The 27,891-nt window shown below is 40.9% G+C and overlaps 1 protein-coding gene across 3 annotated transcripts in view; it reads left to right on the top strand.

The window, feature by feature from the left end:
* The window catches only part of Map2k6 (mitogen-activated protein kinase kinase 6), a 111,736-nt gene that overhangs the window by 60,406 nt on the left and 23,439 nt on the right, over positions 1-27,891 (top strand). For 2 of the 3 annotated variants that reach the window (XM_076871627.2, XM_076871626.2), the window contains exons 2-10: positions 10,071-10,137; positions 17,655-17,703; positions 18,574-18,687; positions 20,496-20,615; positions 20,873-20,989; positions 21,666-21,717; positions 24,041-24,168; positions 25,365-25,442; positions 26,981-27,120. In XM_076871627.2, coding sequence (XP_076727742.1) covers positions 10,071-10,137; positions 17,655-17,703; positions 18,574-18,687; positions 20,496-20,615; positions 20,873-20,989; positions 21,666-21,717; positions 24,041-24,168; positions 25,365-25,442; positions 26,981-27,120 — 865 coding nt within the window. Of the gene's footprint in view, positions 1-7,123; positions 7,231-10,070; positions 10,138-17,654; positions 17,704-18,573; positions 18,688-20,495; positions 20,616-20,872; positions 20,990-21,665; positions 21,718-24,040; positions 24,169-25,364; positions 25,443-26,980; positions 27,121-27,891 lie in introns of those variants that run through there. The other variant, XM_076871630.2, reaches the window with a different exon arrangement.

Genomic DNA, 27,891 nt, shown 5'->3' with positions numbered 1-27,891 from the left:
AACAGGAGGCATTCCAGAACGTGCCACAGGCCTGGGGACAGGGCTGCATTTCTTCCTTATGATTTTTCCTCCCCTTTGGCACTGAGTTAGAAAAACCTGGAGCCCGGTCGGTGACTCCTCCTTCTTTGCTTCAGCGCAGATTCACAGGATTAGCAGGGGGCTCTGGGGCAGAAGCTCCTTGGATGGGGGAGATGACTGTTCATGCCCTCCCAAAATGCAGGTGACACAAAAGAATGCAAACATTTAAACCTTTGAAGAGCCAAAAAGAAAAAAGTAAAAATAAAACCTAAGTGTGTGTGTGTGTGTGTGAGTGTGTGTGTGTATGTGTGTGTGTTTTACAATCCTGACTACAATGTTCCCTCTTACGAGTCAACTAATAATAACAGCAACCTGAAATAAAAATGGAAAAATGACCTGAGCACGTAGTTCACAGAAAGAGGAACACAGATGTCAGTAGACAAAACTAGGCGGCCTCATTAGATATTTAAAGAATGTGATTAAACAATAAGGTAGCCCCGTTGATCTATCAAATTGATGATTAAAACCTTTTTAAATTATGGAAGTATTCCTAAGGGATTATTGATCTCTTCCTTTTAAATTAGGAGTTTAAGATAGCTGGCTAGATCGCATAAAATTTGGCAATTTGACATCTGTCTTAAGTAAATGAGACCACCTGTGAAGTCATCCTGCCAAACGAAAACATCACCCTTGAATTGGATCAAGTTCTGACCAACGGAGGAATATGTGCATTGACAAAGCAATGGTCAGCAGAATCTGATAGGAAAGCAGATGACCTGTATTTTTTCAGCAAAACAATTGCATGAGTTTGGGTGTTGGGAGAAGCAAAGAGAAATGGAAGAAGAATGCATAGATTAAAAATGCACTGAGAAATTTACCAACCAGTTATAAGGCTCAAACTTCATTTTGATCCTGATTCAAACACGCAGTAATTAAAAAATATCTGAGAATTTTTTAAAAAAATGAGATTAGGATTGTGAACATAGCAGCTATTTAAGAAATTATTTGTTTAGGCATGATAATGGTGCTTATCGTTATGTTCTTCAAATGTCACTCTCTTAAGCCAGGTGTGGTGGTGCACACCTGTAATTCGAGCTAGTTGGGAGGCTGAGACAGGAGGATCGCCAGTTTAAGGCCAGCCTGGGCAACAGAGCAAGACCTTGTCAGTGATAATAGTAATAATAATAATGATAATACAGTTGTCAGTTTCTTTAGAGATGTTTGGTAAAGAATTTACAGGTAAAATGATTCAACATCTGGGAAAGTGATGTACTTCATCACTTAGTTGGAGCTCTGTACCAGTCAGCCTTTTGTCACTGTGACAAAATAAGCAGCTTACAAGGAGCCAAGACTGAATTTTGCTTATTATTCCAGAGGTTTTGGTCCATGTTCAGTTGGCTGCATTGCTTTTGGGACTGTGGCTAGGCAGAACATCGGTGGAAAGTATATGGCAAAAGTGCTGCTCAGCTCACAGTGGCCAGAAAGGAGGGAAAGATAGATAGAGAGAGAGAGAGAGAGAGAGAGAGAGAGAGAGAGAGAGAGAGACCCCTGTCAATGGCACATCCCAGTGACCTAACTTCCTTCCACTAAGTCCAGCCTCCTAAAGCTCTCACCATCTCCCAGTGGTGCCTTCTGACGGGGACAAAGCCTTCAACACTTTGGGCTTTGGGGGACATCTAATGACCTGGGAAAGAGGCAGAATAGAGCCTGTACTCATAGGTAGCCTCTAAGAAGGCTCATAGATGAATTTTCCTGAATTTCATTGTAATCTCTGTCTTAAGCAGCTGACTGAATCAAAAGTTAATCTTCTGTAGTTTTCCTTGCTTAGAAGCGGGGTGGGTAATCACAGAGCTATTAAAATTGTGGTCTTTGTGGTGCTGGAGATTGTGACTTAGTGGTAGATTGCTTGTCTTGTAGGCACGATGCCCTGGGTTCCAGTCCTAGCATACACACAAAAAGTGGTCTTGGGGGGCTGGGGATGTGGCTCAAGCGGTAGCGCGCTCGTCTGGCATGCGTGCGGCCCGGGTTCGATCCTTAGCACCACATACAAAAACAAAGATGTTGTGTCAGCCAAAAACTAAAAAATAAATATTAAAAATTCTCTCTGTCTGTTTCTCTCTCTCTCTCTCTCTCTCTCTCTCACCTCTCTCTTTAAAAAAAAAAAAAAAAAAAAAAAAAAGTGGTCTTGGACCAGAGGGGGAAAAAAACCTGCTGCCTTCCAAGAAATAAATTTATCTTTCTCACAATCGAATATTTTCTGTCATTCTATGGCAACTTTAAATCTTAATATTTTGTCAAATTTCAAATATATTCAAAAGCAATATGGTAAACCACCACATATTCATTACTGATCTTGTTTCAAGTCATCCTAATCTTATTTCCTCTATATCTCCACCTTTCCATTCCTTACTGCCCTCCATATTATTCTGAAGTCAATCCTAGAATCATATTATTTCCTGTGTAAACATTTCCATATTTGTGTCTGAAATATGAGAGCTCCTCTTAAACATAGTCAGCACTTGGTGAGCTTTTCGAAAAGACCAACTGCCTCCCTGAATTGGTTTGCAACTTGTTTCCTAGTTTTTAAATTTTAAACTGATGTTTCTAACAGCCTTCTGTCCATATTTCCTTTTGATAAAGACGCATGAATGGAGCAGTGTGGAAACCAGGAAGGAGGGTAGACAGACTGGGGCTTCCCTGTGCGCCACTGCCCAGTGGGTCTAGACCCCACTAGAAGGCATCGGCTGAGATTCTCCTTTAGGTTCTTCCAAAAGTCCAAAGTCAGCACAGAATTGCTAACATAACAAAACACACTTCATCTCTACCAGGTCTGAAGACAGAGCTTTAATCTTGGGAAGCTTCAGGGAAACCCCGAGTGCACATGCTGGCTCATTCTCCTTTGACAGGACCAGTGATTCTTTGTGTCCTTCACTTCATCCCCTGCTCTTCAAAATGTCCTTCCCCTGGCTGCCTTCTCTTCTTTCATTCTGCTTCCCTGTCTAGTTCACCTCTCTTCTCTCTGTCACTCCCAGATCTATACGTTTCCCCTCATCTCGCTTTTAAGCTTCATTGGCCTACTTGGAATCTGCCATGTGAGCCTCCAGGATCTTCTACTTAATGCATCTCTACTGACAGTCTTTACCTATCCTGTCCCCAACACCCACCTCCGTTGGTCTGACTTTCCTCCTTCAGTGAATTTCATCTCAGTGTGGAAAAACCAGATGATGATCATGGCGATTTCTACTGCTAGTTCTTCCTCATTACTACTTTATATGACTATTTCACTTCTGTCCCTCTGTCCCTCCTAGTCAGTAAGTTACCAGAGCTTGTAGATTTTGCCTGTGCAGAGGTTAAGCAGCTTATTTTTTTAGCCAGATCACTCTTATTTCTTGGCGCGGGTGCTTACTCTGCATGTGGGTGAGATGGGCAGACAGTGCTTCTGGCTTTGAAGAACATGCATTTTGAGTGGAAGAGATGGATGAATGAATGGGTTCAATTAGTCAGTGCAGGAAGAGAGACATTAAAGAGAACATCCGGAGCACTGCGGCTGCATGGAGGAGGGACATTTATTAGACTAGGGCTTTCATGGAAGGCTTCCTGGAGAGAACATGGTTGAGCTGGGTTGAAGTTGATCAGAGTAGACAGGTAATAAGGACATTCCAGGGATAATATAAACAAAGACTTGAAGGTGGAAAACAGCAATGTGTGTGTGTGTATGTGGGTTTATGTGTGTTTGGACCACCGTCTCAGAACATCTGCAGATATTAGATGAACTAATCTTCATGCAAAAATTTTTTTCTGAACCATCATTGTGGCATGCCATTCTTCTGAAAAACATGGATCATTTTTCCTCTTCAGTCTGAAATTAGAAACTTCTTAATGACAGTGCTGTAGTCTCTGACTTCAACCTATTCGTCCAGGCTTCTGTCACCATTTACTTTGTCCAAAGTAGACAGCTCAGAATTCTTTGAATACACCCCAATGCCTTACCAGTATTGGTAGAGCGGCTTCATTTTACATGGAATCCCACTGTTGCCCTTCTGAGCCCTGATTGACAAAATCCTAATCATTTCTTGAGCTTTTGATTTTGGAAACATTTAAATATGCACAAAGAAGACACATATATATATATATATAATGAGCTCTCATGAACCCTGAAATCCTACCAGTTCTCAAAGGACCACCCAAAACACCACATCCACTGTGAGATCATTTCGTTGTTTTGTTTTTCCTTGTCTGATTTCCTCTCATCTGCTTTTAGGACACAGTGCTTCTCTCACCCACCATATATATGCACTGTGGTTAGAAAAATTAGATTTTCAAATATGCTTGACTCTTTGAAAGCCAAATTAGCATCTTGATGAATTTTAACCCTAGTAATGTCTACTCTGGTAAATTATTGACAATTTCAACTCAAAGATAGAAATAGTTCAAGTGCAACTGAATTTGAAATTTAATTCTTATTAGCCAGAAGGAATTGGTTGGTTGTAGAGGAAGTATCAGGGGCCTGGGGGAAAGTGATCTTATCATTGGAAAGTGAGAAATGGTGGGAAAGTAAAAATTTTTCCAGGACATGCTTTAGACCCTGGTTGGACCCTAGTTGGACTCTTAGTCATGTGTGGAGCTTTCAAAAAAAAAAAAAAAAGTTATGGATCCTGAGACTTATTCCCAGAAGTTCTGAGTCTGTAGAGCTGGAATTGTTCCCCTAGTTAGTGGTAACAACAAACGTATGATTCAAGATTGATGACATGTTTGAAAAATCTTTTAAAAATTTGGCATAAATAATACAGTAGAACAACATAGGGCATTTGAAGAAAGATGGGGCCCACACAGGGAACATTTTTCTGAGCTCATATTTTAAACATACAAACACAAATGTGGAAGGAAGGAAAAAAGAAGTATTTATTAAGCACTTATATGCTAGGTACTGCTAGAGTTCTTCACCTACTTTGTGCCAACTGAGTCTTTTAGTGGCCTAGTAATATTGTACATCATCTATAGCGTCATCTATAGTGCATAGGTGTGGAAATGGAGTTCACCATGAAGAATGTTCCTTAAGGTCACATTGTTAATAGTTGGTATAGCTGGGATTTGAAAGGTCGTCTTATTTGTGCTTACATTTGTGCTATTTCCACTTCAGTTAGTTTTTTCTTATTCTTTCCCCCCCCCTTTTTTTTTGATGGGCTTAATCCAGTTTTCAAAACAGTCAAGAAAAGGGCAACAAATATTCAGTCAACAGATATTTCAGATATTTGCTGGAACGGGGCAAAATCATTGTTATCATGGAGCTTATATTCTAGAGAATAATACAGATAATAAATAAATGCAAAAATAATTAAATTTAAAGATAAAATTACTATAGATTATGAGAAAGAATAAGAGAAAAATAAATGGAAGATGGCCACGGACATCTAATTTAAAGAGAGTGGGGAAGGTCTGGGAAGTTTTTTGGGCCACATGATGAGTGAGCTGAGTTTGGCTCGCTGTATTCTCATGGACAAGAAGGGCAGAGCCCTCCAGGGAAACAGTATGGGGGTCAGGTAAGCTCCCAAGAGGTTCATTCTGCCTCCTTGAAATCAAAGGGACTGCAAGTGTTCCTATGAGCTTTTCAGTTTTTCTTCTCTAAACTTCAAGTAATTCCAAGGACATTTGGCATACTCCTTCAGTCCAGGGGTGTATGCGATCTGGTGGTTTTGGGGATTGGAAGTGTCCCTGTCCACTTTCACATGGCTGCTGTAGAGCTCATTTTTCTCTCTGAACTTCTGTTCCTCTGCCCTGCTCCATTAGCGCTTTGCATATGATCGCTGCAACCGAATAACATCTAATGACACTTCTCTGCCAATTTTATTGCCAACTACACTTGGAACTGAAGCCCAGATGCAAGTGGTAAGGAGAGGGCAGCCAAGGCCTCCAGGTTGCCAGTTACTTGGCTAGAAATCCCATTCATATTGGGAAACAGATTTTTAAAATAAATTTGGCACCGGAAGTGCTGCGATCCTTTTGTGGAGCTGTGTCAATAATCATAAAGCCTCAGAATCATGCTCTCCAACCTTCCGTCAAGCTGACAAATGTTTGGGCATCAGCATATCCTCAGGATGCCACCTTCTGCTGACCGTGTGGGCTTCTCGTGCTGTTTGGGTTGGCACTGGAGCTCAATCTTCTGCTTTATGTAATGAGGCTTCTCAGAGAGGCCCTTTGTGCTCACCCTCTCCGAGTGGGTGCTGGGCAAGACCTCTTGTGTACCCCCATCATTTTCCATATGGTCAAAGCTAGTGAGCATTTCTGCGGTGTAGTCAATACGTTCTAACTACAGGCAAGATCCCCCCCCCACCACCACCACCAAGTGACGTTTTGCTCCAAGCCAGGATTATCATGACCCAGCTTTGGTTTAAGATGAGTTTTGCAAATATACGCGTGTGTCGGACTGTACTATTTTCAGGGAAAACAGGCGTGGGTGTGACACGGGCTGATGTAATGAAGTGTGGCATGTGCCCAATCAGGTTGGCGAGGCTTCCTCTTTGCAGATTGTACCAAGAAGAGGGCAGAAATACACAGAGTCCTCTCTCTCTCTCTCATTCTGAGAAGGCTGGTTGCTAGCTGCTGACATCATATCAAGCCTATTTTCTGACTTTTTTTGTTTTGTTTTGTTTTGGCTTTGGACTCCCACGGGAGAAAACTGGCCAATATAGTTGGTCACTTAGCTCCATTATTCGTATGGCTCCCTCCCATTAATATATTTTTTAACAGTGTTCAGTGTTAGTGTCAGGGGTTGGCAGCCTTCCTAGGGGGAACAGATTTCTCTGGAAGAAACACAGCTGGAAACTGACCACTTATTGTTTTTCTTTCTTTTAAGAAATGAAAGAGGCATTTATAGAAAGGCCGGGAGAACATTGTACTGTCTATAATTACTTTATAGATTTATGTCCCCAAGTCTGGTTAATGATTAATGCCACGCCTGGGTGTCCAAATGGACCCACTTCCTCTCTCCCTTCCTGAGGCTGCCGTTTCCTGGGAACAATGAGCTCTCGGAGGTTTGTTGTGATCCAGACTTAAGGAGGAGGTGGAGTCTGCTTGCTTGTGTTCCTCCCGGCTGGGGCTGTGTGTGGTCTTTGGAGCTAAAGGAAGCATGGCTTCTGAGGGGTTTGCTTCTGCGGGCCTCCCTTGCAGCCTTGCAACCTCCTCAGGGCTGCTTACAGTTTCAGAGATGGGCAAGTAAGTGAACTCTAGAATGTCGGGGTGTGTGTGTGTGTGTGTGTGTGTGTGTGTGTCTGTGATTTTCATTTTAGGTCATCTACAGAGTGAAGGCAGTAAATTTTCTAATAGTGTGACTCAACTAGGTTTGGTGTCTCCTGGAACGTCTTTGACTTCTTGTTGTCAGGGCGTTGCTATGTCTTGGAGTATTTGTATTTAAGAAAACCTTGAGGTCTGTGTGAATATCTAAGATGTATCTGTAGTCAGGGGTTGAGTCAGGAGACAAGAAGCTGGTAATTTCACCCACCAGGGGGCTAATTCAGGGGAAGAGTGAGGTGAATGTGGCCCCGGGAGGTTCTGGGGTGAAAGTGAAGGGAGAGAACCAAGTTTTTTTCTTTCCCAGTTGGAAGACTTTATTGTTGTTTAGGTCGTTTATTTCTTTAGTACCCAAAGGCTTCTCTCCTTCTGTATTTCCTTAAATAGATGTTTTGATAATTTATGAGTTATGATATGATAATTAAATACTTTATAGGAATTGCTCCTAATTAATGGCTACGTGAACCATTAATTAGGTTCCTTAGGAAGGCTTTTCAAAGGAGCTTTTCTTAATGAATGGGACTCTCTACATCAATTTTATAAGAACTGAGATGAAGACAAGGAAGACACAGGACTTTCAGAGTAACTTCTGCTTTTGGTTTCTTTAAATGACCAATGGAAAACCTTTTTCACAGACAAATACATGTGTGTGTGTGTGTGTGTGTGTGTGTGTGTGTGTGTGGGTGTATGTATATATAAATTATACATTATATATATATTATATATATATATACATTATATATATTATATTATATATATATATTTGAAAGAGAGAACTAGAGGATTGTATCTGTTAGGATTACCAGGATTACCTTTCACCTGCATTGGAATGTGTGTGTGTTCTTTGAACAAGTTGAATCTATCATTCAGTCCTCACTGGACTATCTCATTTAATAGCTTTCCCTGTCTGTGTGACTGAAGCCCAGGGATGACACTTGTTGGAACTAGGCCATGTAGCTATTTGGGTTCTCACAATCGAGTCTAGCACAGATAGATAGTAAAACTCTGTGTGTTGTCACTTGACATTGCAATGTGTCAACTAATTAAGTCAAACATGCTCAATAGCCTTCTGAAATCCAAGAGCAGGAGAAGGAATGGTGAGTTATGAATCTTATAAAATGCATAGAGAGAAATGAGTTGAGAACTGAGAAAAAAGAAGTATTTTACTAAATGTGTTCCTTAAAGGTTTTCTCTGTGCTGATTTCCTGGCTTTATATAAAATGGCAGGATTGATCTAGATATTGGATTTTGAAGGAACAGAAAGAAAGAAAACCCCTCATTTATACATTATGTTGGGTTCTGATAATATGACCAGTTTTTTTCATGAATTTCTTAAATGACTTTTTAGAGAATGGTACCACGCGGCTGTTTCTCTGTAATCAACAGGTACTTATGGGATCTCCGTGTTTTTTCATCTGCTTTGTCTGATTCAATTCTCACAGTCCACTGATGTGGGTGTTGATGTCACTTCCCTATTTTAGAATTGAGGAAATTGAGAGTCAGTTGAAAATGATTCTGGAGGGTTTTTGGTTAAAAAAAAAATGGAAGAACCAGATGTAAGTTGGGGATTTTCAAACTCGAAAGCCCTTGTTCTCCACACCCCTCGCTCTCTGGCCGTCTCTGTGCTTCCGCCACTGTGGATAGTGAAGAGCGCTCTGCACTGGAGTGTCTTGGGCTCTGATTCTGACTGGGCCCCCTCTGTGATGTTAAGTCAACTCAGGTATTCTGATGTCATTGTCCTGCAACGAGTTTACCTTATTTGATTTCGTAAGTTTCTTTGCGACTTCAGGATCTACCCAGGACTTTATCCGTGGCTTGTGCCAGCTCTGAGGTGCTCAGTGACAATGCAGAGAAGAGGTGAGAGAGGAAGCAGAGCTCTGAAGACCCAGCTCTGCTTGGGTTCCCCCTGCCAAGCACCCAGAGGCACAGGCGCTCCATAGCTGAGGAAAATCCCAGGCGCTTAGAAGCCTCTTCTCTTTGATCTGCTTCCTGGGCTAGCTCTTCTCAGTTTGTTCTTTTCACCTCACCAACAAAAGTATTTGAGCCAAACTCTTTTTCAAAGCCCAGGGATGAACAATACCAGAGTCCGTTCCTATCTGGTCCCCAAAGACATGAAGTCCTCCTTGCAAGAACCCATCTGTTATCTTAATCCTTCTTGGAGCAAAGCAAATGTAAATAAATATTATTCTAGGCTTAAGATTTAAAAACCTTCTCTTAAGTTTTTCAACTTGTGGCAGGTTGCCATGGAATGGGACAGGGCGAAAGAGAAAAAAATAGTTTTTATTTTACACCCATCATTAAATCTAGCAATTGTTCACAGATCAACTTAGAAAACTGAAGGATACTGAGATAAGAGTGACTCCGTTTGACATTAAAAAGAAGCAAAAACCACAACAAACAAACAAAATAAAAAAAATCCCAACCCCCCCCAAATACTCCTGTAACCAACATCATCTGTCATCATGAGTATTCTGTGAAAAAAATAAAAATAAAAAAAGATTGGAATGCCATTCTCAGTAGGGAGAAAGGGTACACCTTCCTAGGAACACAGAGTTGGCATTCTTACCTTGATAGGTTCTCCTTGTTGGTGAAAATGTCATTCCTGATGCCAGTTTGCATTTGGGACACGCTGTGGTGGCTGGAGTGTGCACAGACTGCCTGGATAGGAAACAATACTCAGAATTGGGAGGTGACAGTGTGTTTCTGTGGCTGCTCTCTTGCTACGATGTAGATTTTTAACTTTGTCCTTACATCTTTCCCAATAGGCAAGAAGAGAAACCCTGGCCTTAAAATTCCAAAAGAAGCATTTGAACAACCTCAGACCAGTTCCACGTAAGTTGGCACAATTATCGTCTTAACTCAAGCACGGGGACTTAGCCTCCCAATGGGTTCACTTTGGGGATCGTGAGCCAGGCCTTGGCCTTGGATGTAGGTGTTAGAAAGAAGAGTCCATTCAGGGGGAAGTCGTTTCCTGACTGTTCTGAGACTTGAAATCATCACATTCCATCTACAATCAATGGTTAGCTTTGAAGTCAATGCCTCAAATTATTGGATGAGTCAGAATTGTGTGGCACATGCGTTTGTCAGCTGAGGTCCTACAGAAGCCCAGAGAGGTCCCCGGATGGGGACTGTCCTGCTTTCCCCCTGTAGATCTGAAAGAAGAGACGCATCCCTGTGAGAGTCACTGCTGTAAAACACGGGCTGGGAATGAAAGGTGGTATTTGATGAGGACCCACATCCTTGAGACTTAAATACTGTCCCTTATAAACAGAAGGCAAAATGAGGTAAAGGAACATTTCTTTATTAGCTAAGCCTTTGGCCCAAATCCCTAGGTGAGCTCAAGTCCTGGTGGAGCAGGATGCCCTCTCTGTGAGCCTTCTTTCTTTGTCTCTCTGTGGGGTGGGAAGGGTATGTCTCGTCTGGAAGTACAACCACCTCCATGACATCTGCAAGTCACGAACAGAAATTCCATGGGAAAAAAAAAAATCATACCAGAGCCACTGGAGAGACAGAGCAACTACAAAGAGAGTGCATCCGGGAGGAATGTTGAGGTTTTAAAGCTTTTGCTCTGGTCTTCAAAGTGCTTCTCTGTGAACGGTTTGTCCTGCACTGTGATCCATCCTATTGGAAAGTGCGCCCCCTAGTGTTGGGATACACTCATAAATGTGATCGTGTCCCCTCAGGCTGCCAAGGTCAGGCAGCCACATGCAGAAAAATGTCACTGAAGAACCTCTATGGACAGAGTGAAATAAAGAGCTATACTCTTCAGGACCCTTTATGGTAGCCTGAGGGGTTAAGCTCGAGTGAGGATGTTGGTTTGTGAGGATCTGTAGGAGGAAGTTTTCCCCATAACAATGTCTAAAATTCTTTTTTTTTTTTTTTTTTTTTTGGAATGGGGTTCCTCTGAGCAGTTGGGTTCTCCCCTGTGGACTTGTAAATTGTGTAATTACTATTTTTTTTCCCCTCTGACTAGTTTGGAGTCAAATATGTGTCCCATCTTGCCACCGTGGGAAGAACTTGGTGGGATATACTTTAAAAATATTTATTTTAAAATAATTGTAGATACACAGAAGGTTGCAAAGGCATATATACAGAAGTCACATTTAACTTTGACCTAGACTGCACCAAAATCCCCCCATGTGAACATTTTACACAACTACAGTATGATGAAGCCATATTGGTGCAAACCACAGATACATTCAGTTCTAACGGCTTTACAAGTGCTCACTTATTTGTGTGTGTGTGTGTGTGTGTGTGTGTGTGTGTGTATACACGCGTAGTTCCATGTAGTTGACTTGCGTAGCTTTGTGATCTTGTTATCTTTGTCAGTTTTGCTGGAGGTAACCACTATCATGGTCAAGATGCTTAACTGTATGAACAATATAAGACTTGCATGTGACTCACTAAATGCTTACCTCTTCCCCAGGGCACTTTACCACTGAAGTACATTCTCAGTCCTTCTTATTTTATTTTGGACAGGGTCTCACTAAGTTGCTGAGGTAGACCTCCAACTAGTGACCCTCCTGCCTCAGCCTCTCAAGTCACAGAGATTACAGGTGTGGCTCATTGCACCTGGCTCGAGACTTTATTTCATTCAACTTAATTTCTCTGAGATTGATTCAAGTTGCTGCATGTAGTGTATCAATAACTTTATCGCTGAGTACTGTTCCATGGCATAGTATACCACGGCTTATTTAACCCTAAAGCCTTTGAAGGAAATATGGATCGCTTCCGGTTTTTGACTATTAGGAACAAATGACGTTCCTGTGTAAATCCTTACATGAGAATAAGTCTTCATTTCTCTTTTGGTTTATGTGGTAAGGACGTTTTCCATTTTGAAAGACTTGCCCAACTATTTTCCAGAGTGATTGTAACATATTATGTTTTCAATGGTAATGTATGAATGATAAATTTGCTCTGCAGAATTTGATATTAGTGCCGTTTTTCATATCAGCTTTTCTGATGGGTAGTGATATGTCATTGTAGATTGTTTTTAACTTTATTTATTTTTATGTGGTGTTTATGTGTGCCTCACATGTGCTAGGCAAGTGCTCTACCACTGAGTCACAACCCCAGCTCCACATTGTAGTTTTAATTTGAATTTCTCTAGTAGCTAGTTATGTAGAATATGTCTTTAGGTGTTTATTTTCCATCCACATATTTTCTTTGGTGAAATATCTGGTATCTATCTTTTGCCTACTAACTAATGAGATTGCTTTTTATTGTTGACTATTGGCAATTACTTATAAATGTGATATGAAAATATTTTCTCACCGTTTGTAATTTGTCTTTTTATCCTTTTAGCAGGATCAAAGAACAAAATTTTTTATTTTTTTTATTCTAATTAGGTATGTAGGACAGCAGAATGCATTTTGATTCATTGCACACAAATGGAGCACAACTTTTCGTTTCTCTGGTTGTACCCGATGTCACATCACCCCATATGTGCAGTCATACAAAAAAGGTTTTAATTTCGATGAAATCCAGTTTATAAGTTATTCTTCTTTACCGATCATGCTTTTGGTAACAAGCCTAAGAACCTTTACCTTGTCCCAGGTCCTGAAGATTTTTCTCTGTTCTTGTATAGAAACTGTATAGTTTTACATATAAGCCCCTGATCCATTCGCAGTTCATTTTTATAAAAGTTAATGAGGGTTAGGTTGAGCTTTATATTATTGCCAATGGATTTCCACTCATTTCAGTGGAAATCCCTCCTCTGTAGAGTTGCGTTTGCTCCTTTGTCTAATATCAATTAGGCATGCTTGCTTTGATCTATTTCTGGATCTCTGTTCTGTTCCATTGATTTATGTGTCTGTTCTTCTGCCAGCGTCACACTGTCTTGATTATTGCAGCTATATACTAAGTCCTAATATTGGGAAAAGCGATGCTTGCCACTTTGTTCTGATTTTCAAAGTTATGTTGGCTCTTCAAAGGCCTTTTCTCTTTTCATATAACTTTTAGAATAAACTTGTCTTTGTCCACAAAAGAACTTGCTGACATTTTATTAGGAACTGAGTTTAACCTAGAGATCAAGTTAGGGATAAATGACACTTTTATTACATTGACCCTTCCAATCCATGAACATGGTTAATTTTTCTCAATATTTAGTTTTTTAACAGTTTCTTCCATCAGAATTTTGTAATGATCCTCTTCATTATGACTTGTTCAGATTTCTATCTAAGTAGATTTCCTTGGAGCAATTGTAAGTGGCATTTAGTTTTTTAATTTTGGTTTCTATCATTCATTGTCAACATATAGAAGTGCAGCTAATTCTTCTGTGTTGATCTTATTTCCTGTGACTTTACTGAACTCAGGTATTAGTTGCGAAGTTTTTTGTGGGTCCCTAGGATTTTCTTTCTTTTTTTTTTAAGTTGTAGATGGACACAATACCTTTATTTGTTTATTTTTATGCGGTGCCGGGGATCAAACCCAGTGCCTCACACATGCTAGGCAAGTGCTCTACCACTGGAGCCACAACCCCAGCCCTGTCCCTAGGATTTTCTATGTAGATAATCATGGCATCTGTGAACAGAGTTTTATGTCCCCCTTCCTAGTCTCTAGTTTTTTAAACTTTTATTTTCTTGCCTTATCGAAGGGGCAAGGATGTCTAGTACTGTCAAGTACAATCGGTAAGACTCTGCAACTAACCTCTGTTCTCCGTCTTGTGGAAAAACATTTAGTCTTTTCTGCTTAAGTCCCGTGTTAACTGTATAGTTCTTCTTGATGCTGTTTATGAGGTAGAAAAAGTCCTATCCAGTCATAATATGCTGAGGATTTTTATTATAAATGGGTGTTGAATTTTGTTGGCTACTTTCCCTGTATTAGTTGATATGATCGTAAGGTTTTTCCTCTTTGTCGTATTGATATGGGGATTATATTGATTAATTGGTGGCACGTATATTATATTTTTATATATTGTTAGGTTTGATTTGCTAAAATTTTTTTTTTAAAGAGAGAGTGAGAGAGGAGAGAGAGAGAGAGAGAGAGAGAGAGAGAGAGAGAGAGAGAGAATTTTTTAATATTTATTTTTTAGTTATCGGCGGACACAACATCTTTCTTTGTACGTGGTGCTGAGAATTGAACCCGGGCCGCACGCATGCCAGGCGAGCTCGCTACCACTTAAGCCACATCCCCAGCCCGATTTGCTGAAATTTTATTGAGGATTTTAACATCAGCATTTTGAGACATGTTGGTCTCTGGTGATTTATTTATTATTTCTTTTGTGCCTTGTTTTCTGATAAGATAGTAAGGCCCTCATAAAGTGGAATTGGTGAAAAGTATACCCTCTTGTATTTTTCAGTGGTCCTTGGGTAAAACTGGTGTTAAATCTTTGAATGCTAAAATTCTCCAGTGAAATTGGATTGCCTGTATATTTTCCTGGAACTTTTAAATTTCTCAATTTCTTTAATAGATACAAGGCTATTCAGATTATCTGTTTCATCAGGGCTGACTTTTTGGTAGAATGTGTTTTTTGAGAAGTTGGTCTACTTCTAAGCAGTCAAATCTGTGAGAGTAAGTCGTAGTATTTTCTGATTGTCCTGTCAATGGTAGCAGGATCTGATGTGATAGCCTAATTTTTCCCCTGTTATTGGTAATTTATGTCTTTTTTTTGTCTTTGTCAATTTTGGTTGAGGTTTAGCAATTTTGTTGATTTTTTTTTTTTGAAGAATTGGCTTTGTTTTATTGTTTTTCTGTTTTTAATTTTATTGCTTTCTGTTCTTATTTCCCATATTTTCTTTAAGATATATTCTCCTATTAGGCTGTGGATGTAGCTCCATAGTAGAGAACTTGGCTAGCATGTGAAAACTCTGGGTTCAATCCCCAACACTGCAAAACAAAACAAAATAATATATATGTGTGTGTTGTGTGTATAAAACTATATATAGAAAAATATATATAAAGCACTATGCATATATATAAAACATATATTTTCTTACATCAATTGTCCAGCTTTCTTTCTCTTTTGAGTTTTTATTCTTTGCCCTTTCCTAATGCATATTAATTTTGTTTGTTTTATGAATTTTTGAAAGCCTTTCTTTTTCTTAATATTTATTTTTTTAGTTGCAGATGGACACAATATCTTTATTTTATTTATTTATTTTTATGGGGTGCTGAGGATCGAACCCGGGGCCTCCCGCATGTGAGGTGAGCGCTCTACCTCTGAGCCATAACCCCAGCTCCACCCCTAAAAGCCTTTCTTGACATAAGCAAATGAATAGGAAACTAAGCAAGGATAAATGTAGCCTCTATTTTTTTTTTTTTTTTTCAACTGGTAGAATGTATTTTGAATACCCTTTTCTGCTTCACTCTGTGGAGGTCAGAGCATCACTATAGTATTGTGGACTACACCATTTAGATTATAGTCTACTTATTTAGCAATGAGGTTTAGATTTGTGCTTCTAAAGAAGTAGCTTCCGCATTTTGTTACTTTCCTTGGCAATTTCTTGAGGTTGGCCTGGCGATTCTTACCATTCATACCCCGTCTCCCTGTCCTAGGAGAGAGCTCCACTCTCTACAGTCCAGTGTGTATGGTCTGTCTGCTCGAGCTCTTTCTTTGAGTTGCCAATGCCAATGTGTCTTTGACTTAGGTTTCTGATCTCTTTGCTCACTTGATTGATAGTAACTAATCCTAAGTCAATTCTATGCTAGTCAGTATTATTTTATTAAACTCTCACAAAAAAAAAAATCAGGATTTTTTTTTTTTTTTTAAACCTCATTTAACAAGCAAAACAACAGAATTGTGTAAGGGTCAGATGTTGGTTTGGAATTGTTCAGCTAGCTTCATTGGGTAAGTGTTCAGGCTCTGCAGCCAGAATGCCTATGTTTATATTTGAGATCTAAACTTGACTAGTTAGTACCTTATGCAAGATACCTAACTACACTGAATCTTAATTTCCCTTTCTTAAAAATAAGAATAAACAATGGTGTGGTTGTCATGAGGATTAGATGTCATACTCCATATTAAATTGCCTGCCGCATTGTAGTTGCTCAGGGGAAGGTAGCTCCAAGTTGTTCATTGTTATGGTACAACTTCTAAGTGGAATCACTCAGGGATCTCGGATACTCAATCATGTGCACGTTAGATTGGGTAAAACTAAGGCAAATAATTTGCGGCTAGTGAGTGAGGATTCTTTACTTCTGTAATTGAGAAGTCATGGTACAGCTCTGAATTCTAATGTCATTATCTCTTTGAAAGACCTTAAATTAATCTCTTTCAATGCCAATTCTTTTCTTTGTCTTTTTTTTTTTTTTAGGTTGGTGCATTATACTCATACATAATGGTGGGATTTGTTGTTACAGATCTGTACATGTGCACAATAACATTGTCATTTCTTCGCATTGAAATAGAGATAAAAATGTCGTTAAGAGTTGTAAAAGAGAAACTATTTTATGCAAATGGTTTAGCACAGTGTCTGGGTCAAGTCAGTACTTAACAAGTTAAATAAATGAATAATGATTGTAATAGTAATCAGTGAACTGATGATACCTATAGAATTACAAATAAATATTATAATAAACCAAAGTTGGTTTTTCATGTAAAACACTAATACTGGGTGACCTTTGGAATACCTTTGGTCTTCTAGGGAAAGAATTTTGTAATAAGCTTGATTCTTCACCCAGAAAATTAAAATATGGAATAATTGACAGAGAACATCCACCCACAGTTTACACCTACAAAATCTTAATGCCCCAGGCAAACTAACATACCCAGCCCTGGACAGAAAGAACACAGTGTCAACTAATCCAATCTGAGCTGTCCGTCTTGGCCCCATAGCTTGATGCTTTTGGCAGACTTGATGAACCCTAAGGCCTGAGGCTTGGGTGGATTAATCATTTTCATTAGAAGAGGCCTGGGTATTGGGAGCAGGTTCCTTGATTCAATCAGACTGAAATAAACGTTCTTTCTTCTTGTACAACAATTGTGGGAAAAAAAATGGTGAAATGTTGGATATGTTGGTGCCCTTGAACGAAATTAAAAGTTTGAAGCTACTCTAGCTCTGTAACTACAAACATATGGCTTCTGTTTATTGGCTATTTACTGTACGCCAAGCATCCTGCTAAGCATTTGACTTGGAACATTCCCTGTAATACCCAGTCCTACTCCACAAGGTAGGCACAGTAATATCTCCATGTTAAAGGAGACGCAGAGGCTCAAAGAGATGAAGTAATTTAAACCCTAATGTATTTTATTTTAAATCCCATACATTCACACTCCCATGCTATTTTTCCTGACTCATGAACTTCTGCCTTCTTCCCAAAGGGAAGAACTCTCCAGTTGCATATAATTTGGAAAGAATGTATTTGACTAAATATCTCATGTATCTTCTTTTCCCCTTTATTCCACTCAGGCCACCTCGAGATTTAGACTCTAAGGCTTGCATTTCTATTGGAAATCAGGTGAGAAAAGTCATGCCTGTCAGCTAACACATTGATCATTTTAAGTATATACTTTCTGGATGACCAATGAAAAATTTATTGTTTATAGAATGCTGTCATGGATGCATCAAAAAAGCCGGACATCAAAGGGAAATGGCTTGTTTTGCTTTTGCTATTTTGAATTGTGAATTGCAATCCGGCTATTGTGGTACTCATGAGGATATTTTTAAAAATTTATTTATTTGTTCTAATCAGTTGTACATGACAGCAGAATGCTCTTTGGTTCATTGTACACAAATGGAGCATAAATTTTCACTTCTCTGGTTGTATGCAAAGTAAGGTCACACCATTCATGCAATCATACATGTACCTAGGGTAATGATGACCGTCTCATTCCACCATCTTTTCCATCCCCATGTCCCCTCCCCTTTGGACCATCCAGAGTTAATCCACTTATCCTAAGCCCCGTCCCCCATTATGGATTAGCATTCACTTTTGTTGAGGGTATTTGAAGAGACTGGATGTTTTTCTTGGGAGGGTCAGTCTCAAAGTGGCGTAGATCCGGTTGCCATCAGCCAATAGTAGGTTATGAAGATAATTAAGGGGGTGTGGCTTAAGAGCTGCAGTGTAGACAGCTTCCACAGAGCCACTGGAAAACTGAGTTGGGTGGAGTCGGGTCTCTGTGTTGCCTGTAATGAGCAGGTTGCTTTGGCTTCCTGTAGAGACCTGAGCTTTTCCTGTTGCTCTTGGTGGTCTCTTGCTTTCTGTGGCTTGCTAGAAAAACTTATGGCCAGGCAATGACCCCTTGAACATTGAGAAAAACCAGATGAGTAAGGACAGCGTGGTCAGAGTCTAGTTCCTTTGTCACCTTCCTATTTTTCTCTCTCACAGAATTTTGAGGTGAAGGCTGATGACCTGGAGTCTATAGTGGAACTGGGGCGAGGTGCCTATGGGGTGGTGGAGAAGATGCGGCACGTGCCAAGCGAGCAGATCATGGCGGTGAAGGTAGAGTTGATGTTCCCCGAATGTCTTGTGTCTGCAGTGTATATGTTTGTTCATCTCCACTGTAAACCAGCCCTTTTCATAGAAACAAAATGGTCTTCAATAGGGTGAAAAAAAAAAAAAAAGATTCTTTGTAGGAAATAGTATTTTTCTCCAAATGTGTGTAAAATGCTTCTTTGGTATGTGTTGCATAGACATTTATTTTTTAACTAAGCCCCTCCACCACCATTTTTAATTTTTTTTTTTTTTTTTTACACAATGATGAGGTCACTGTCATACTTAAAGGAATTAGCAAATGCTTTCTTAGCCTCTTCTGATACTGGATCTGAACTAACATTTCTTTGATTCTCTCGAAGTGCTGTTGTTGTTCTGTTGGTTTTTCCCATCAGCATCCAAAGCAAGTTACACCATGTGCTTGGTTGCTATGATGCATGAATCTGTTTTATACTGTTTTGAGTTAAAGAATTGCCCCTGAAAATCAAGAAACTGTATTGAGAGAGAAAACATCTGTTTGTTGAAAAAAGGAGGGTAAATACATCTAGAGTAAATTTGCATCACTGTTGAGCCATGGACTGCAATCTGGATCAGTTGAGGTTTCTGGAGTAGATTCTGGCCTTCTTAAGGAATTGCCTTTTCTGCATAGTTAGTAACCGGGCCCTTATTGGGAGTGGCAGGAGACAGTGGAGCCCTTTCCTGTTAGAGAATGGAGGCCACCTCCTGAAGACCCAGTGTTACGGTAACTCTGCTGTCAGTTAAAGACACAGTCACATTTCTGGAAGGCAATATTTGCAGATGTGACAGGTTTGTCTTCTTTCAGAAGCACCGGGTTGGGTTAAGTGGTTTCTCTGTTTCTGTTTGGTTCCTCCTCTTCCTGTAGTTGTACCAGTTCTCTGACAGTTGTACTTGATTCCAAATACAGTTGGTTCTCCCTATGTGTGGGTACCACACCTCTGGATTCAACTAATTATGGATCAAAAACATTTGGAAAAAATTGCACTGAAGATGTACAGGCTTTTCCCTCATCCTTATTCCTTAAACAATACAATGTAACAATTGTTTATATGCATTTATTTTGTATGAAATGTTAAAGGCAATCTTGGAATGATTTAAGGTATATGAGATGATATGTAGAGATTATATACAAATGCCACATAGTTTTATATTAGAGACTTGGGCATCCTGGGCTTGGTAATACAAGGGCAGGTGGTCCTGGAACCAATCCCTAGGGATATGGAGGGCTAACTATAGCTACTGTACTCCTACATGTTCCCAAAGAGGGGCTTTTTACCCCTTAGGATCACACATAAGCAGTAAAGTACCTTCACACTAACCTGATATAGTCCTGTAAACCAGATTAATTTTATACCTTAGAAATACAGTTTTAAACATCTTCTTATTCTCTGAAATATTCAGTTAGTTTGCCTCTTTTGTTTAAGAAATCAAATGACGAACAATCTTCCTTACTTCTTTTTTTTTTTAGAGAGAGAGAGAGAGAGAGAGAGAGAGAGAGAGAGAGAGAGAATTTTTTAATATTTATTTTTTAGTTTTCGGCGGACACAACATCTTTGTTTGTATGTGGTGCTGAGGATCGAACCCAGGCCGCATGCATGCCAGGGGAGCGCGCTACCGCTTGAGCCACATCCCCAGCCCTCTTCCTTACTTCTTATGGATTACAAATGGCCAGTCACTCAGGGTGGATATGTGCCAGCAGTGGTTTCTGCTGATTTCAGGAATGGGCTCCTCAGCTCCCTGCTTACTGACTGACTCAGCTCAGAGAAGTAACCCTAAGTTTTCCATGTCTTCCCATCTAGCGGATCCGGGCCACTGTAAATAGCCAGGAGCAGAAAAGGCTACTCATGGATTTGGACGTTTCCATGAGGACGGTGGACTGTCCATTCACCGTCACCTTTTATGGAGCCCTCTTCCGGGAGGTAGGTGCTCCTTTGATTCAAAGTCCAAGAAGAATAATGACTTACGTTTCTCCACTCGCTCACGTGCCGAGGCTGCCTGGGTTGCTTTTTGGAGCTGATCTTGCTCATTTACAAATCCCTTTGAGATCTTGAAGGGGAACTGTACCTTTTCCTCCAAAAACGCAAACAGAAATAGCTCTTCAGGACAAGGTGTTGACCATTTCTTCTCTCCCCCTTTTCCACCCTCCTTGACCTTCCTTGAATGGACTGATCTCCAGGGTGATGTGTGGATCTGCATGGAGCTCATGGACACATCGCTAGACAAGTTCTACAAACAAGTGATTGATAAAGGCCAAACAATTCCAGAGGACATCTTAGGCAAGATAGCAGTTTCTGTGAGTACATCCTGAACCTTATTGCAAGGAGAACACAAGAAGTCTAGACCCCAGGGGTCTTTGGGTCCCCAGTATGAGGAACCAGTACCTTTACCATAATGACATCCCACACGTGTCTGCTGGATGCGTGCCTCCATGGGTGGGTGGGTAAATAAGTGCTTTCCTTCCTGAGCCCTGCGTCGATGATGTTACCACTGATTTGGTTTAGCAAATTCTACACTGAATACTCTGATCAGGGCAGTCATCTGTTATGACTGCATTCCACCCAACTCTATATTCTGATATCTATTTTTTATTTCAGTTTTAATTTGTAGATTTTAAATGTTTTCTTAAAACTAATATTCATAAAAAGAAGCAGCAGAAAAAGATAGAAGAGATTGTTTGTTACCTTAATGGCTACTAAGATTCATGAGGGTAGAGGAAAAAAAAAATGCTTGAGGCTAAACAGAAAAAAGAGATGAGTGAGACATCTCTGATGTAAGCTACAGCCCTCTCTGGTGGGTGGAGCCCAGTTGGTGTAACTTGCTGTGCCTACACATCTTGGATAGAACCACCACTATTTGGGAAAATATCTTACCCTGTGACCTTAAGGCAGGGATAATAAACCCGAATATACCAACATTCAGTTTCTTTCCAGTGATGGGGTCAATAGTTCTACTTTGTGTTTCTCTTACAGATTGTAAAAGCTTTAGAACATTTACACAGTAAACTCTCTGTCATTCATCGAGGTAAGCATCCACGGAACTTCCTTGGCTATTCCTTTTAATAAGTTCATTTCTTTGGCTTGCAGTCTCCCTCCTCACTTTCCCTCCCCTGTAAGGATGGCAGGGGGAATGGAGCCAGGTAATTCTTTGGGAATTGCATAACTGTTAGCTTTTTGTGATTGTAACAAAACACCTGATAATAATCAATTTATAGACAGGAAAGGGTTATTTTAGTGCACAGGTTTTGGAGGGTTTAGTCCATGGTCAATTGGCCCCATTACTTTTTGGCTTGTAGTGCAGCAACATATCATGGTGGGAATGTGTGGCAGAGGAAGCCCATTCACACTGTGTCTGGGAATGAAAGGGAGGAAGAGACCAAGGTCTCATGTCTGCTTTTGAGAGCACACTCCCAATGACCTAAAACTTCCCACGAGGTCCCACTTCTTAAAAGTTTCTACCACTTCACAGTAGTGCCAAGCTGAACACAACCTCCAACACTTGGGGGACGCTTCAGGTCCAAACTACAACAGTACATTTTTTTTTTTTTTTTTAAATCTTGGTTGAGGGTATAAGAAGACCTGGGCTTTATATTACAACTAAATTGAATGTAAAATACCTGTTACCAAGCTAAGGGATCATGGGGAATTTCAGAGATGATAAAAATTCATCTTGTACTGACCATCATGCAGAAGCTTGTTACCAAAGCATAATGGACAAATGTATGACATTCTACATTTCAACAAGATCCCCAGGGGATTCTTGAGCACACTGAAGTGAGGAAACCTCTGGAATAAATCTGAGCCCTTTCAGGCTGTAGGAGGCAGGAGAAAATGATTTGGCTTTTCTTTTCTCCATTCTTCTCTTCCCTTTTCTGGGCTTATTATCTCTTCATTCATTCATTCACCCACAATATATCCACTCATCTACCTTTTATCCATCCATTCATCTATCCATTTAGCTCTTATAATCACCTTTAAAGCATTATTTAAATACAACACTGTAATAGATGCCCTGAGACGTATCTATGAAAATATATTTTTGTTACAAAATTATCAATAAGAAATTAGAATATATATACACAAATAAAAGAGTTTTGAAAAAGGAAATCGTCTTAGAAATAGAAAAATACCAAATATGGAAGTAGATCTGTAGAGTGTAAAATGAGTCATTGATTATTACTGGGAGTCTATGGTGAGGAAAAACTTCTTGGAAAAGGTCCACTAAATCACGTCTTTGAGAAAGTTAATGGAAAGTATTGATAGCTAATAGGGCTTTGTGGTTTGGATCATTCTTAAGCCATGTGCCTGGAAAGGACAATGTGCCTATTATTATTACTAAATTGGTAGTATTAAAAATTGAAAAAAAAAAAAAAAAGGGAGGTAGGAAGACCAGAAGAAGAAATTGGGATGGAGTATAGATAGGAAAAACAATGTGGATTTCTCAGGAATGTGGAATTGATTTTCAACAGCTTACTTCCAAATTATGAGATATTTAATTCTTATTTGAGGTTAGAAAGGTTTAAAAAATAACAAAATGAAATTTGTGTTGTCAGCCAGTTTAAGAGAAAAAATTATATCGGATGATTTTTAGAGCTTTTAGAATGACTTTTTTTTCCTTCTTATTCTATGTCCTCTGTGAACAATGTCACAAAGGGAAAAAGGAGCTAATTGCTTATTTCATTACCCAGAGACAGCAGTGCTCATCTGTTGGGGTATATGAGTGGGTGGGTTCCATTTTTCTCCTCTGAAGGGTCCATTCAAATCTGTTTAGGAATGCCCCTCTGAGACTTGCCCTGTGCTCTGATGTGCCTAGGTTTATTTTTTTTATTTTTACTTTTCTTTGTCCTGAGAAATTGAACCCAGGGGTATTTAACCACTGAGCCACATCCCCAGCCCTTTTTTTTGTGTGTGTGTTTTTCAGAGACAGGGTCTCACTGAGTTGCTTAGTGCCTCCCTGTTGCTGAGACTGGCTTTGAACTTGTGATCCTCCTGCCTCAGGCTGCTGAGCTGCTGGGATGATAGGGGTGTGCCACTGCGCCTGGCTCAGTAATAATTTTTAAAGTGTTTGCCATGTTACTGGAAATGAAGATGATAAATAAATAGAGGAAAACAGTTCTTTCCACCTGGGGTTTTACAAACCTACAGGACACAGACAAAACATGCAGAATAAGAATCACGTTGAAAGCCACAAGCAGCATGTAGCCATGAGTCAGGGGTGACGTTTGTTCTTGGGTAACTCAGGGAACGGAAGGTGAAGGACTAGTGGGAATCTCAGGCCCTCTGGTGGCAGAGACGCAGATCTTCCGCGCAGGCTGGGATGATGGTGTGCTGGTTATTCTTGTTTTCAGACGTCAAGCCCTCTAACGTGCTGATTAATGCCCTGGGCCAAGTGAAGATGTGTGACTTCGGAATCAGCGGCTACCTGGTGGACTCAGTTGCTAAAACAATTGACGCCGGTTGCAAGCCATACATGGCTGTAAGTCTGGCGGCAGGGGTGGCATCTGAGAATTGAACAGCCTGCAAAATCAGCCTGGGGGAGTGGGAAATGGATGGCTGCAGGGGATAGGTTGAAATGTGCCTAAGACTCGAGAAGTAGTCTGCATCGTTTTATTTTCTTAAATATTTCCTCTCTGAACTCCTTAGTCACTTGCTTCATTGGAGCTCCTTTGGGGCTCCAATAAACTAGATAATATTGATAAAACCAGAGATCATATTGTTCTCAGAGTTTTGGACACTAAGTCCAAAATCAGTGTGCTGGCAGATTCGATCTCTGGTGAGGGCTTGCTTTTTTGATTCATAGATGGCACTTTCTGGCTGAGTCCTCACCTGGTAGAAGGAGTGAGGAGGGATCTCTCTAGGGCTTTTTAAATAACGGTACTAACTCCTTTCATGGAGCCTGCACCCTGAGGACCTCATCGCCGATTATTAGTGTCTCACAGGCGATTAGGTTTCAGTGTGTGGATTTTGCAGGGGCAGGTTCAGAAACATTCAGACCGTAGCATATATATTCCTTTTAAAAATCAGGTAAAAGGGATATATTATTTGAAAACACACGGAAGGAATACACACAGCCTGCACAGTTTCCTACCCTGAGTTGCAGGTGAGTGTCTCCTAGTTGGCTGAGGACAGATCAGTAAGTAGAACTTAAGTTATACCCACACAGCTGGGTTAGTCATGAGAGAACCTCACAACTCTGAAGATTCATCGCCATTAGCAGAGACATTGGGACTCCATTTATGATATTGTGTTTGGAATTGAAAAGCTCCCTGTCCGTGTTCAGCTAAAGGTTTCCAGGGTCTACTAACACTGGGCAGTCGCAGCCTAGGGACTCTTGTGGATTCTTTTTAATCGGTTCTAGACGGTTGGCATTTTTAACAAGGATAATTTTAGATGGGCAGAGTAGCTTTATAATGCATGCCCCATTTCTTAAGGCAAAATTAAAGTTTGTTGTGAAGGTACTTTGATCCAGGACTCTCAAAGAAAGGACTAGCAGAAGAGGGGAAAGACATGGCTATTTGCTGTGGTGACCAAGTCTTTTGGGCCTGGGAGTCATGTTAAAGCTTAAAGCAACTCACTTGGCAGCTGCGGCCGACCCTACTCTGAGTCTTAGTTGAGCTATGAATATTGTCTCCAAGGTCTTTCCAGTTTCTCAGTTGTCTGTCTTCTTTGCAGCCTGAAAGAATAAACCCAGAGCTCAACCAGAAGGGATACAGTGTGAAGTCTGACATTTGGAGTCTGGGCATCACCATGGTAGCGTATGACAATTATCCTGGGCTGTGGAGGTTCTGAGCCTGCCACTGGAATGGGGTGCGCTTTGGGACTGAGAAGCAAAAGCCCTGCATGATGTTCTTGAGCATCCTTTTTTGACTGATGTGGCAGGTGGTTTTTGAGTGACAATGATTTGCAGTTTGGTGTACTGGGAATACTTAACTGGGTTTGGGCAAAATGATTTTTCTCTTTGTTCTGCCTCTTCCTAGTTGTATGCCCTTGAGTAACTGGTAGTCCCATGAACTGTCTTTCTCTCCTCATCTGTAAAGCAAGAGGGTCTGACTAGAGTCCTGGTACCTTCAGTCAAATGATTCTAGTCAAAGCAAGATGCTTGCGCTACACAGAGTGCTAAGGTGTGTGGACCCTGCTTGGGCTGTTTCCCAGGTCACGGGCTGTAGGAGTCTTGGCTGTTGAGGTCAGGTGTGTGCTAAAGACATGTTAACAAACAGTAAAATGTGCTCAGGCACAGTCCTGCAGTTACGTGATCAGTGTCACATTAGTAACTGGTGATCATAAATTTTCAGTGTTATCACCAAGGCCTGGAATTATCCACTGTGGTCCTGGCTCCTTTCCAGGCACAGCAGCTGATTAAATCCTGTAAGTTATTTTATGTCCTTGCCCAGAAACCATGTGATCCTGTAACAGCAAAGTGGCCTTTACCCAAGTCCAAAAAAAGATCACTTACTTGGTCCTGGGTTACTTTTTTTTTTTTTTTTTTCCTCTCATTTTGCCAAGGGACCTGCAGGTGGCAGCAGAGTTACAGTTCTGCTCTAGAAAATCCTTGTTTTCGTCAGCTTTTCTGGTTGCTGTGACCAAAGACCTGACAAGAACAACAACCTACGGGAGGAAAAGATTTTTTTGTGGCTCACAGTTGCAGAGGTCTCAGTCCACAGGCCCCTCCCATACCTGTGAGCCCAAATATGAGGCAGAACATCATGGAGACAGGGCGTGGAGGAGGAAGGTAGCTCGGGACATGGCGATCAGGAAGCAGAGAGAAAGCTCGGCTCGCCAGGGACAAAGTGTAAACCCAGTGACCCACCTCCTACAGCTGCACCACACCTGCCCGCAGTTGCCACCCAGTGAATCCATGTCAGTGGAAGAATCCCTTGCTTAGGTCACAACTTTCAAAATCTAACCCTGTCACCTCTGAATGCTATTGCCTTGTCTAACACATGACCTTTGAGGGGGATACCTCATATCTAAACCATAAGAGTCCTAAAGTTTAATATTGTTGGCTTAAAATTGTTATAAAGTAGCCCAGTGGGTTTTGCTGAAGGACCGGTTTTAGGTTTTAGGTTTCAGTGACTGTCTCTAGTAAGGTAATATTTAAAAACCTCTAGCTCTAGGAATTTTTTTTGTGTGTGTGTGGGGGGGATTTCCAGAAAACAGATTACTAATTTGTTTTTATCCCCAAATTATCCATGAACTTCACCTTTGTATTTCCCCTCTCACTCTCCTGGAGAGGAACACGCCTGATTCCCGGAGGCATCTCTATTTACACGGCTTCCTCTCCCTTGCAGATTGAACTGGCCATCCTCCGGTTTCCCTACGATTCCTGGGGGACCCCATTTCAGCAGCTCAAACAGGTGGTAGAGGAGCCGTCGCCACAGCTGCCCGCAGACAAGTTCTCCTCACAGTTTGTTGACTTTACCTCACAGTGGTAAGACAGCCCCGTCTCCCCGCTGCCAGGGCTGAGGAAGGTGGTGCGTTCTCATGACTTCCCTCCACTGGGATTGGTCCATTCTGCATACATTCATTCTGGAAGCATCTACGGAGTCTGCCCTCCATGCTTGAGAATAAGATGACGACATCACAATCCTGGCCCTCCCTGAGCTCCACCAAGTCAAGTAGGGGAGTCTCTCATGAGTCAACTGTTGCAGTACAGTATTACAGTAGGGCAGGTCCAGGGGCGGAGATATGCTTAGGGTATTCGGAGAAGTCAGAGGAAAGGCATCAGGACAGAGTTTTTCTGAGCCCATGGGAGATATTCTCCAAGTAGAAGGGGGAGTATGGGAGGGAAGGGATTCTAAACAGAAGGAATATCAAACACAATGTCCACAAGCAAGAAACTCCCTTATGGGAGCTGTGAGCAATTTGATGTTGTTTAGAGCATAAAGAGAAACGTGGTGAGAATTCCTGGGGGCTCAGGGATGGGGAACAGAGGCAGAGATCTCCTTGGAAGAGACAGTGGTGGTTCAAGGGCGTTGCTGAGCTACCTAGAAGCGTGCAGAATCTTGGCTTCTAGAGAATGCTTGCTCACTCACCCAGGAGGGCGCAGCAGACAATGTTGGGGATCTGGGCATAGAACCCAAAGAAAGCTGGATTCAAAGAAAGTTGTCTTAGAAAGAGGGAAAGAACCACATTGAGGTGGTCAAGTTTTGTTTTCCATGGAAATTGCCGGTGCCATCAAGGAAAGTACGAAGGGGGATGG

Source organism: Callospermophilus lateralis, chromosome 11 (genome assembly GCF_048772815.1).
Source record: "Callospermophilus lateralis isolate mCalLat2 chromosome 11, mCalLat2.hap1, whole genome shotgun sequence".
Taxonomy (NCBI): domain Eukaryota; kingdom Metazoa; phylum Chordata; class Mammalia; order Rodentia; family Sciuridae; genus Callospermophilus; species Callospermophilus lateralis.
This window is presented reverse-complemented; position numbering and strand designations above follow the sequence as displayed.